The sequence below is a fragment of the Littorina saxatilis genome, linkage group LG9, assembly GCF_037325665.1.
Source record: "Littorina saxatilis isolate snail1 linkage group LG9, US_GU_Lsax_2.0, whole genome shotgun sequence".
Taxonomy (NCBI): domain Eukaryota; kingdom Metazoa; phylum Mollusca; class Gastropoda; order Littorinimorpha; family Littorinidae; genus Littorina; species Littorina saxatilis.
The window spans coordinates 7,313,470-7,325,969 of record NC_090253.1 but is presented as its reverse complement, the minus strand read 5'-3'; the positions used below and the strand labels follow the sequence as shown (position 1 = coordinate 7,325,969).

Sequence of the window (12,500 nt, the reverse complement as noted above, 5' to 3'; positions counted from 1 at the left end):
ATGCACTGGAAAAAAAAAGAGACAAAATGCACTGGAAAGAAACATTACGAGACAAAAGGTACTGGAAAGAAAAAATACGAGACAATATGCACTGGAAAGAAAACAATAGGTAAACAATAAAAAATGCACTCAAACAAAAACAAATACAAGAAGAAATGTACTCAAAAATAATGTTTGAAAAATACGCCAATGTTTTTGCTCACGTTTGTCGCACTTTGAGAGATTACCACTAAAACTTGCACACTGAGGCCAAGTTTTCATCTCATATTCTGATTTGTTCCCCAACCTTGCATTACTGTTCAAGTAAATTTTGGTTGTTCGTTCAATTTGAAGACTCTTGAGTCGAACATTTATAAATGTTTTGTTTTCAAGATTTAAATAATGTTCCATAAATTAGAAGAAACCCCAAAAGTCGAAGACATTAAAAACAAGAAATTCCTCTGATAGGAAAAACACCCCCGTCAAGGGAAATAACCTTCTCAGTTGGTGGCAGTGAGAATGGTTATTTCCCTTCGACCAACGGGGGTGTCCGTCTATAAGTCGTTGTATAATTTTAATCCACCAATAACTCCCTAACCGTGTGTTTGACTGGTCCCAATTTTTGTAAGGACCGTCTCAGGAATGTATAGAACCTGTTCACCAAGTTTGGTGACGATCGGTCCGTTCATTCTTGAGATCTACTTGCGAACACAAACACCGCCACAAACACACAAACACATCGAGTGAAACCTATACACACCCCTATATCGGGGGTGTAAAAACAAAAAACAAGCCGGCGATATGTGTCGTTTGTGTGCCTCGAATGTTTTACTCTTGACCTTTTCTCGCCAATCTGCATAACTTGAATCAAAACTGTTGTTGTATATTTTATTTATTTTATTTTATTTATTTACGAGGATTTATATCGCGCACGTATCTCACCACACAAGGCGACTCAAGGCGCATGTTACCTATTAATGTATATGTTTGAGTGTCGCTGCAGAGCGTGCGTGCACGAGTAGATGTGGGTTGATATGTGCGTGCATGGTGACGTGCATGCGTGTGTGTGTGTGAAAACAAATGCGTTTGAAAACTCACCTGTGTTTTTAATTTCCAGGTTTTTCAAGGTGACGTTTCGGGCATCGTTCAGCTCGAACCCATTGTGACGACAGCCTTCCAGTGAAAAGTCTTCAAAGTGAACATGCTTGGCCTGACTGTCGATTCTGGAACCACAGTTGCTTTTTGTTGATCATATCTTTGTTAGCACACACGTTACGATTAATGCTCTAGTCGTGATAGGTAAACGAAAAGCAAATAAAGACCCCCAATTTTAGTTCATTGGATTGTTTTTTTTCATTTCATTTTTAATAATCTGATAAGGACAATATTTGTGCTTCGCATGAGCAAAGACATTTCTTAATGCTAGGTTTCAACACCAACACATTACTTTTGAGGCTCAGACTGTCCTCACCGTGAAAACAGTTCTGTCCACTGTCTTTGCCTAGGCTTTTACATGTTCCTCCTTTCAGATACAAACCAGAAATAAACATTCTTACAGTGCAGAATCGGAATTTATTGATGATTTATTTTTTTAGCGACTGCGTGGCATTTTAGGAAGTTGATTAATCCACACAAAAATCCCCACTCTGTGCACTGTTGATTGTGGGTATGTGTGGAAGGATGGCCTTATCCCAACCAGATCGATTCTGCGAGGGTGAGCCGAGTATTTAACACAAAAAGGATTTTGCCAATAACTAATTTGTTCAGCCATCACTATCACACTTGGCTTACTCGAAACAGTTGTCAATCATGGAAGCGTAGACAATATCGGATGATTTCAGTGTGTGGTCGTGTGTGTTGGGCCAAAGGTACAACATCTGTCTCGTCCTGTCCACGTAGTATTCTCCCTGAGAGAAATTCACATTGAATGCCACAGTTAGTCACTTGACTGCCACAGTATATATTATGTACTCTAATACAAACACATAATACTATGACAAGGGAAACAACCGCTGTATACTGCCCTTCGAATTAGCAGCAAGATGATTGCCTCCCCTGGATACCGTTTCCCCAGTTTGGGCCTAAATGACATATTCGATCTTTTAACAAAACTCAGCCTTAAGTCAAGGGTTCTCTGCCTTTATCATCAAAGGTAATGCTCACATTTGAAAAAAATCAAAAAAACAGACAAAGCAACAGATAACACAGAAAAGGTGAGAGCATACGGAATGCGGAATGCAGACGGTTTAATGGAACTGTTGTTAATGCTGTCGCCTAAACTCTTGAAGGATAGGCAGCGATCTTAAACTCTCCCTAAAACCTGTGTCTTCACAATACAACTATACTGCCCTCACCGGCTGGTCAAGCTCACACAGCATGTTGACCACTCTGAAGTAGCCACCCTGGTCAACGAAGCCTGCTTGACCACCGGGTGTCCGTTTTGAAGGGTCGTAATGACCTGAATGCCAGTAGAAGATTGAACAATAATTGCTCCTTGTTGTTATCATGTCAATGATATTTAAGTATGAAACACATATGTAGATATAAACCGACCGACCGACGGACCGACCGACCGACTGAGAAGCCGACCGATCGACCGACAGACGGACAGACACACACACAGACAGAGACACATACAATTTAATACGCGCACGCACGTACACATGGTAGAGTATGTGCAATAAGAAGCTTATCTAATCCATTAAACACAAACAACAACAAACCCCTTATCGACGTTAATGCTGGGGTTTATCGAAGCTAGGCTCCGGATTTAGGCAAATGTATGGCATATGGTACAGTAACGTTTGGTTATACTGCCCAGTATGCTTGTTGGCATGTAGGGCAGCAATATGGTACAGTATGTGCAATCACAATCTTGTTTAATCCAAAAAAAACAAGAACAAGCTCCTCACCGACGTTAATGCCGTATTGCGGGTGCTCCTTCAATGCAATCATGTGCGCTCCGGTGTTGACGAGCTCGATGGGCTCAGCCAGGTCGCAGTAGCTGTAGTAGAAATAGCCATAGGCCCACGGCTCCGTCTCTCTCGCCCAGTGAATGTCCCTACCCCCTGCGTCATAGAAGAACCATCGACCGGAGCGGGTGGTGACCTTGTTGATGTTGATGAAGTTCTAGGTGGGCACAAACACATGTGAAAAGACATGAGCTTTTCAGAACCTTCTGCGAGGGAGAGGAGTGGGCACCGATTTAAGGAAGACTGTTCTTAATAATTATTGGGCGAAGTCGACTACGCGAAGTATGTTTGCGAAGCTGGAAGCACGGAGCTTTAGCGCTGAGTTTTCGGTAAAAAAGACTTCGTGAAGTCTCCGCGAAGTCGACTTCGATCTCAATTGAGGATCGGCTTAAAGCTGGCCCGACAGCAGGTGAGAGCTCTAGCATCTGATTCCCCGACGACCACACATAGTCATGGGACTACCTTGACCTTTACATCTTTACTGTGATTGACCCAAACGAATCCAGCTTCAAGCATGGCTATTGCAATGTAAACTGACAAAGGGAACAACATTGCAATGTAAACTGACAAAGGGAACAACATTGCATCAGTCCTGGATAGCCGTATACAAAATAAACACAATAACTAACGACCTGTGTAGACGGTGAGAGGTATAATTATGTCGACTGGTTGTATAGTAAAAGTCGTGAGATTGTGGGTCATTTAGTTTCCCTTGTCTCATTCCGTCACTGAGATAGTTGCATGGTTAATTAGTCATTCATTTAGTCAGTCAGTCAGTCTGTCAGTCGGACAGTCATTCATTCATTCAGTCAGTAGGTCATTCATTCAGTCAGTCAGTCAGTCAGTCAGTTAGCCAGCCAGCGAGTCAGCCCGGCAGTTAGTCGGTTACTTGGTGACTCACATTGTTGGGCCACTCTGCCAGCCTTAACGCCTTGCCATTGATGAAGACCTCGAGAGGAGCGGTCCAGCTGATCTGAAAGCCAAACTTGGTGAGGTTGCCGAGGTCCGTGACGCCATGGGCCGCCAGGTCAAACTCCAGAACCTTAGTGCGGGCAGCCTGGGGCAGCGTCTGTCTCACGGCGTCCTCTTGCACGGGACGGAATAGACCACTGTCCAGCCGCCGGCCTCCTGTCTGCAACGTCAACAGGGACGTTAAGCCTGGGCCCCACTATCACGAATATGTTGGCGAACCACAACGAGTTACCACGATTTTGCCACAACGATAATTGCCACGAATGATTGCGACAAATCGGCCGAACAAGAACGAAGTAAAAAGAACCACAACGACCTCGGCGATTTTCTCCACGAACCCCAAATCGTTGTAGTTCGCCATCAAAATTCGTCACAGTGGGACTTAGGCGTTAGATTGTGTTGTTCTTTAGGTTAGGTCACGTGACACTCTGTCTGTCTGCTTCTGTGCTCATTCTCTTCATTGTCTGTCTCTGTCTTCTCTTCTTTTACGCTTCTTGTTTTTGGTTTTGCTGATGAAGACGAAAGTCGACACTATTTCGTGTTTATTTGTGACCCTCCACCACGGAATAAGTCGCATGTCACCCTGATTTTCATATTTTTACATTTTCGTAAAGAGTTTTTTATGCTCTATCCAGTGGTGGAAACCGTTTTAGAAAAGAGTGAACACTTTTCGAGTTATAAGCCTGTGACTAAGGTGACCCTCACACTGTGACTAGATAGTCCCCCGGACTTAATATATTATGCCTAGCGCAGAACCGCGTTAGGTGACATGCGACTCATTCCGTGGTCGAGGGTCACATTTGTTCATGTTGCTGTTTTCTGGTAAGTACATTTTTATTGTTATCTTGTTGGACATTGGTTTAAACAATGTTTCATTCATGTTTTACATGTTCATGAAATTTACATTCTCATAAAATGAAAACAACAAGAAGCTTACGGCTTATAGTGGTGTCTTCAAGTTGGACTTTGTCTGTCTTGTCAGTGAAATCCCAAGCAAATTGAGAGACTGCTTACTTTCCAAATTCAAATTGTCAATTAAATCTAAAACAGAGAGACAATTTTGAAACTCTGGGCTATCGATGCCTAGTCTTCTTTTTTGTGCATAATTTGAATATTTCTTTATACTCGCTATGTCTATGCAACTGCATTAATTTCAAAGACGACTAGGTTCACGTACGACGACGAAAATGTTTCTTTATGTGTATGGCTAAACTTTCTAATAACTAACCTTTCTTGCTGTTTTGATTCGCAGTCTTATTTTACGTGGAGTATTTAAAATTATAATTAGTTTAATCTGTGTTGTTGAGTGAGGTTTTTTTTCAGTGATCATATTTAGAATTAACAACAAGCTATACATTTATAGTTGTGATCCTAAAAGAAGCACGCACGAACTACATACACGTGATAACATCTTGCATTATAATTAACTACATCAAACTCACCACATGCACTTCCTGTCCCTGGTATGCTCTGAAGACGACGGTACCACTGGTAGACTGGATATGCAAGGTGGAGGACAGGTCATGGTAACCTTGCATCAACTCCACGAACACCGCTGGATCAAAATGTTAGTAAGTATAATAAAACAAAGTATTACAAAAAACAAAAGAAAAAAAAACACAAAGGCAAAACAACTCAGCGTTGAAGCAGCCTGCATGCAACTGAGGTAAAAAAAGAACAAGTCGCGTAAGGCGAAAATACATTTAGTCAAGCTCAGTCGAACTCACAGAATGAAACTGAACGCATTGCATTATTTCCGCAAGACCGTACACTCGTAGCATCGTCTGTCAACCGCTCGTGGCAAAGGCAGTGAAATTAACAATCCAGAAAAGCGCGGTAGCGGTTGCGCTGAGGAGGATAGCACGCTTTACTATATCTCTATTCTTTTTAACTCTCTGAACGTGTTTTTAATCCAAACATATCATATCTATATGTTTTTGGAATCAGAAAATGACGAAGAATACGAAAAACGTAATTTTGGATCGTTTTATAAAAAAATTATTTTAATTTCGATTAAAAGTCGATTTCGGAAATTTAATTTTAATCATAATTTTTATATTTTTAATTTGCAGAGCTTGTTTTTAATCCGAATATAACATATTTATATGTTTTTGGAATCAGAAAATGATGAAGAATACGAAAAACGTAATTTTGGATCGTTTTATAAAAAAATTATTTTAATTTCAATTTTCAGATTTTTAATGACCAAAGTCATCAATGAATTTTTAAACCTCCAAGCTGAAATGCAATACCAAAGTCCGGCCTTTGTCGAAGATTGCTGGGCCAAAATTTCAATCAATTTTATTGAAAAATGAGGGTGTGACAGTGCCGCCTCAACTTTTACAAAATGCCGGATATGACGTCATCAAAGACATTTATCGAAAAAATGAAAAAAAATGTCTGGGGATATCATACCCAGGAACTCTAATGAAAAATGTCATAAAGATCGGTCCAGCAGTTTACTCTGAATCGGTCTACACAGACACACACACACACACACACACACACACACACACACACACACACAAAACTTGACTAAATGTAAAAAGATACTTCCTGAGTAATAACCCAAAAGACCTCGGTCAGTCTGCCATTAGTGCAGGTGGCTGAAAACATCTAAACACGCACCCACTTGGGTAGCGCGACTCATGTTGCTGCTAGCTATGCACTGGGTGGAAACGACCTGAATTTCTCAGCAAAGGGGATTATAATTAAGTGATGAAGACGAAAATAAATTAAGCGAAATGAAAAAAAAAATTAAATGTTTATTTGACGGTGTACTTGTGCAGTCCTTGTCTTGGTTAGTACAACATTTTTGTTTTATCAGTCTCATCAACGTATATTTTATCTTTTCATACTGTTTTCGTTCCGTGCTGCTTTTGCTTTTTATTTCCCTTTGTGTTTGTTTGTTTGTTTGTTTGTTTGTTTGTTTGTTTGTTAGTCCTGAAGAAGCCTCCATAGGCAAACATTTGATTTAGTATTGTATGTGCTGTCCTTGTATTGGTGAGTACAGATATTTAATACCCCCGGTATAGGGGTGTGTATAGGATTCGGTCCATGTGTTTGTTTGTTTGTGTTCGCATATAGATCTCAAGAATGAACGGACCGATCGTCACCAAACTTGGTGAACAGGTTCTATACATTCCTGAGACGGTCCTTACAAAAATTGGGACCAGTCAAACACACGGTTAGGGAGTTATTGGTGTGTATAGGATTCGGTCCATGTGTTTGTTTGTTTGTTTGTGTTCGCATATAGATTTCAAGAATGAACGGACCGATCGTCACCAAACTTGGTGAACAGGTTCTATACATTCCTGAGACGGTCCTTACAAAAATTGGGACCAGTCAAACACACGGTTAGGGAGTTAGTGGTGGATTAAAATTATACAAGGACTTATAGAGGGACATCTTAATGGTCAAAGGGAAATAACCATTCTCACTCAGTCACTGCCACCAACTGAGAAGGTTATTTCCCTTTGACGGGGGTGTTTTTCCTACCTCGGAGGAATTTCTTGTTTGTTTTTGTTTTAGAAAAAAAAGTGAGAAACTCACAGTTGCCCTGTATGTCTCTGCCCCCAAGCATGGTGACAGCATGGTGCAGCGTCTTCACGGGCTGAGAACTGGAACGTCTGTTGACAGCCAAGACAACTAACGTATATCTTCACAATTATCGTCCTTGTCATCATTTTCACATGCATCATCATTGACATTTCCAAGGTGAACATTGTCCTTGTCGTCACCGTTAATGATTTTAAAATGGTGAGTAATAATCATCAGTAACAAATCATCATGATTATTGTGATCATTATCATCCTCATCATCATCAGCATCATCATCATCATCATCATCATCATCATCATCATCATCATCATCATCATCAGCATCATCATCATCATCACCGTCATCGTCATCATCATCAGCAGCAGCAACAGCAGCAGAAGCAGCAGCAGCAGCAGCAGCAGCAGCAAAAGGAGCAGCAGCTAAAGCATCTCTTAAGGTTTATCATTTAGTCTGTGTCTTTATTTGGTTTTCGTTATTACTATCATTATCGACAAAATCATTGTCATTGTCGTCGTCATCACATTATAATTATGTTACTCAAAACACGCTTGTTGATTTACTCAGCAATAAACAATACACAGAAACACAGTTGTCTCCCACTGTCCTCACAAATATTTGAGTGTGTTTGAGTGTGTGTGTGTGTGTGTGTGTGTGTGTGTGTGTGTGTGTGTGTGTGTGTGTGTGTGTGTGTGTGTGTGCGTGTGTGTGCGTGTGTGTGTGTGTGTGTGTGTTTGTGTGTTTGCGTGTGTGTGTGTGTGTGTGTGTGTGTGTGTGTGTGTGGGTGTTTTTGTGTGTGTGTGTGTGTGTGTGTTTGAGTGTGTGTGTGCGTGTGTATGTGCATGCTAGCGTGTGATTGCGTATGCCTCTGTATGTGTCTATGCCTGCAAATGCAATTGATCTCCACATTACCCATCATTAGAATCTGATCCAGAAGGACTGACGTAGATATGGACAGTGGCTGACCACACACACGTCACTGACCACAACACCAATAATAAACCAGTCAGCATCTCAACTCTCAGGCACTCCATTTTAATTTTATTGTCGGAATGAGAATAGACAGGCTGATCATATTTTATTGTCGGAATGAGAATAGACAGGCTGTTCATATTTTATTAAAGTGCGTACCACTCATGCACTGAATCTGTGAGTGCATGATTACAAGGCCTCTTTCTTCTTTTTTTTAGGAAAATGGGTCACGTTATCCTATTTTTGTTTTAAAAAGGCGAAGAAGAATACAAATCTTAGTTTGCAGTATAAGACTAGAAGAGGAAAGAACTTGGAAAACATGTCAAACATGTACAACCAAACAAACTAGTAGCATACGAATAAGTCACACAAAAAGTATCATGGGGTAAACAGCTCGCAGCCTTTCTTGCTCATTGCTATGAGTCTGCGCACCGTGCTGTTTTTATATTTAGTCAAGTTTTGACTAAATATTTTAACATCGAGGGGGAATCGAAACGAGGGTCGTGGTGTATGTGCGTGTGTCTGTGTGTCTGTGTGTCTGTGTGTGTGTGTGTGTGTGTGTGTGTAGAGCGATTCAGACTAAACTAATGGACCGATCTTTATGAAATTTGACATGAGAGTTCCTGGGTATGATATCCCCAGACGTTTTTTTCCTTTTTTTTGATAAATGTCTTTGATGACGTCATATCCGGCTTTTCGTGAAAGTTGAGGCGGCACTGTCACGCTCTCATTTTTCAACCAAATTGGTTGAAATTTTGGTCAAGTAATCTTCGACGAAGCCCGGACTTCGGTATTGCATTTCAGCTTGGTGGCTTAAAAATTAATTAATGACTTTGGTCATTAAAAATCTGAAAATTGTAAAAAAAAATAAAATTTTTATAAAACGATCCAAATTTACGTTCATCTTATTCGTCATCATTTTCTGATTCCAAAAACATATAAATATGGTTATATTCGGATTAACAACAAGCTCTGAAAATTAAATATATAAAAATTATTATCAAAATTATTTTTTCGAAATCAATTTAAAAACACTTTCATCTTATTCCTTGTCGGTTCCTGATTCCAAAAACATATAGATATGATATGTTTGGATTAAAAACACGCTCAGAAAGTTAAAACGAAGAGAGGTACAGAAAAGCGTGCTATCCTTCTTAGCGCAACTACTACCCCGCTCTTCTTGTCAATTTCACTGGCACTGCCTTTGCCATGAGCGGTGGACTGACGATGCTACGAGTATACGGTCTTGCTGAAAAATGGCATTGCGTTCAGTTTCATTCTGTGAGTTCGACAGCTACTTGACTAAATATTGTATTTTCGCCTTACGCGACTTGTTTTCTTCTCTTGACCTTTCAAGTTTTCCCCCCTCTCTATATCGCCTGTACTATTAACTTCTCTATCTCTCTTTCAATCTCCTTTTGTTTCATCTCTCTCCCCATCTCCACCTTCTTCTGTTACTCTACTTTCTAATCTTTTTGTCTTTGTTTTTGGTGAGTCCCGGGACCCGCTCTTTTAAGGTTTATGCTTCACCCCCTCTCCCCCGCCCCCCTCCACTCATTTTGTTTTTTTGCTTTGTTGCTAGTGCGTACAGGACACGAGAACACATAGTATAAGGACAAAGATACAATTTCATATAGTCCTGTGAGGTTGCCCTCACGGAAATTCCGGTTTCTTTCTCATTTGGGAAAGAGAGCTGCCAGACAGTACGGCGCTACCCATTTTCTTTTTCTTTTTCCTGCACTCGTGTATTTATGATTCTAAACCCTGTGAATTTCGCTCTGAACTTTGGATCTGTATTGTGCGCGTGCGTGTACACGGGGATGTTCGGACACCAAGGGCTACACAAATGAAGTAAATGGGAAATAAAGTGTTAAAAATTCAATTGAAATCGCTCGCCGAATGTTGGGTTCGACCCCACGCCAATAGCGACAACTGGTTTCAAGCCAGCGCCGCTACCGACTGAGCTATCTCCTCGTAGCATATTTGTTTCAAGACCAAGGACAGAGATTAACTATACTTCAGTGGAGCAAGGATAAGGGTTGCTGATCTGACTTGATAACGAGGTAATTTAGCGTCCATAGAGACCTAGACACTGGCGTACCAAAAGCAACGACCAGTGTTGCCAGATAATGATATTTGTGTCAAAATCGCTTGTATGTTCTATGACTAGTGACCTGCAAGTATGGTGAGATTACTTATCAGTAGTACACATTCACTGAAAACAAACATACTTTTGCCTTCTTTGTCTAAGTAAAGGGGTATAAAATTGAAGGATATACGTAGTTATTTGGATAACCGCATGTTTTTGTTTGTTTTTGTTGTTGTTGTTGTTGTCTTTTTACATTTAGTCAAGTTATGACTAAATGTTTTAACATCGAGGGCCTAGGGGGAATCGAGACGAGGGTCGTGGTGTATGTGTGTGTGTGTGTGTGTGTGTGTGTGTGTGCGTGTGTGTAGAGCGATTCAGACCAAACTACTGGACCGATCTTTATGAAATTTGACATGAAAGTTCCTGGGTATGATATCCCCATACGTTTTTTTCATTTTTTTGATAAATGTCTTTGATGACGTCATATCCGGCTTTTCGTGAAAGTTGAGGCGGCACTGTCACGCCCTCATTTTTCAACCAAATTGATTGAAATGTTGGTCAAGTATTGTTCGACAAAGCCCGGACTTCGGTATTGCATTTCAGCGTGGTGGCTTAAAAATTAATTAATGACTTTGGTCATTAAAAATCTGAAAATTGTAAACAAATTATTTCTTTCATAAAACGATCCAAATTTACGTTCATCTTATTTTCCATCATTTGCTGATTCCAAAAACATATAAATATGTTATATTTGGATTAAAAACAAGCTCTGAAAATTAAATATATAAAAATTATTATCAAAATTAAATTGTCGAAATCAATTTAAAAACACTTTTATCTTATTCCTTGTCGGTTCCTGATTCCAAAAACGTATAGATATGATATGTTTGGATTAAAAACACGCTCAGAAAGTTAAAACGAAGAGAGGTACAGACAAGTCGCGTAAGGCGAAAATACAATATTTAGTCAAGTAGCTGTCGAACTCACAGAATGAAAGTGAACGCAATGCCATTTTTCAGCAAGACCGTATACTCGTAGCATCGTCAGTCCACCGCTCATGGCAAAGGCAGTGAAATTGACAAGAAGAGCGGGGTAGTAGTTGCGCTAAGAAGGATAGCACGCTTTTCTGTACCTCTCTTTGTTTTAACTTTCTGAGCGTGTTTTTAATCCAAACATATCATATCTATATGTTTTTGGAATCAGGAACCGACAAGGAATAAGATGAAAGTGTTTTTAAATTGATTTGGACAATTTAATTTTGATAATAATTTTTATATATTTAATTTTCAGAGCTTGTTTTTAATCCGAATATAACATATTTATATGTTTTTGGAATCAGCAAATGATGGAAAATAAGATGAACGTAAATTTGGATCGTTTTATAAATTTTTATTTTTTTTTTAAATTTTCCGATTTTTAATGACCAAAGTCATTAATTAATTTTTAAGCCACCAAGCTGAAATGCAATACCGAACCCCGGGCTTCGTCGAAGATTACTTGACCAAAATGTCAACCAATTTGGTTGAAAAATGAGGGCGTGACAGTGCCGCCTCAACTTTCACGAAAAGCCGGATATGACGTCATCAAAGACATTTATCAAAAAAATGAAAAAAAACGTTCGGGGATTTCATACCCAGGAACTCTCATGTCAAATTTCATAAAGATCGGTCCAGTAGTTTAGTCTGAATCGCTCTACACACACACACACACACACGCACGCACACACGCACATACACCACGACCCTCGTTTCGATTCCCCCTCGATGTTAAAATATTTAGTCAAAACTTGACTAAATATAAAAAGCGTGCTATCGTTCTCAGCGCAACGTACTACCCCGCTCTTCTTGTCAATTTCACTGCCTTTGCCGTGAGCGGTGGACTGACGATGCTGCGAGTATACGGTCTTGCTGCGTTGCATTGCGTTCAGTTTCATTCTGTGAGTCCGACAGCTACTTGAC

General features: G+C 40.1%; 1 protein-coding gene across 1 annotated transcript in view; it reads right to left on the bottom strand.

Moving 5' to 3' along the window:
* The window catches only part of LOC138975175 (uncharacterized), a 32,770-nt gene extending 24,200 nt beyond the window's left edge, over positions 1 to 8,570 (bottom strand). Inside the window, exons 1-8 of the mRNA XM_070347834.1 lie at positions 8,394 to 8,570; positions 7,476 to 7,552; positions 5,366 to 5,478; positions 3,853 to 4,083; positions 2,892 to 3,108; positions 2,334 to 2,437; positions 1,771 to 1,886; positions 1,078 to 1,202 (exon numbers count right to left, since the gene is read on the bottom strand). Of these exons, the coding sequence (XP_070203935.1) occupies positions 1,078 to 1,202; positions 1,771 to 1,886; positions 2,334 to 2,437; positions 2,892 to 3,108; positions 3,853 to 4,083; positions 5,366 to 5,478; positions 7,476 to 7,552; positions 8,394 to 8,515 (1,105 nt within the window). The 5' untranslated portion in view covers positions 8,516 to 8,570. The remainder of the gene's footprint in view (positions 1 to 1,077; positions 1,203 to 1,770; positions 1,887 to 2,333; positions 2,438 to 2,891; positions 3,109 to 3,852; positions 4,084 to 5,365; positions 5,479 to 7,475; positions 7,553 to 8,393) is intronic.
* Between the last annotated feature and the right edge of the window lie 3,930 nt (positions 8,571 to 12,500).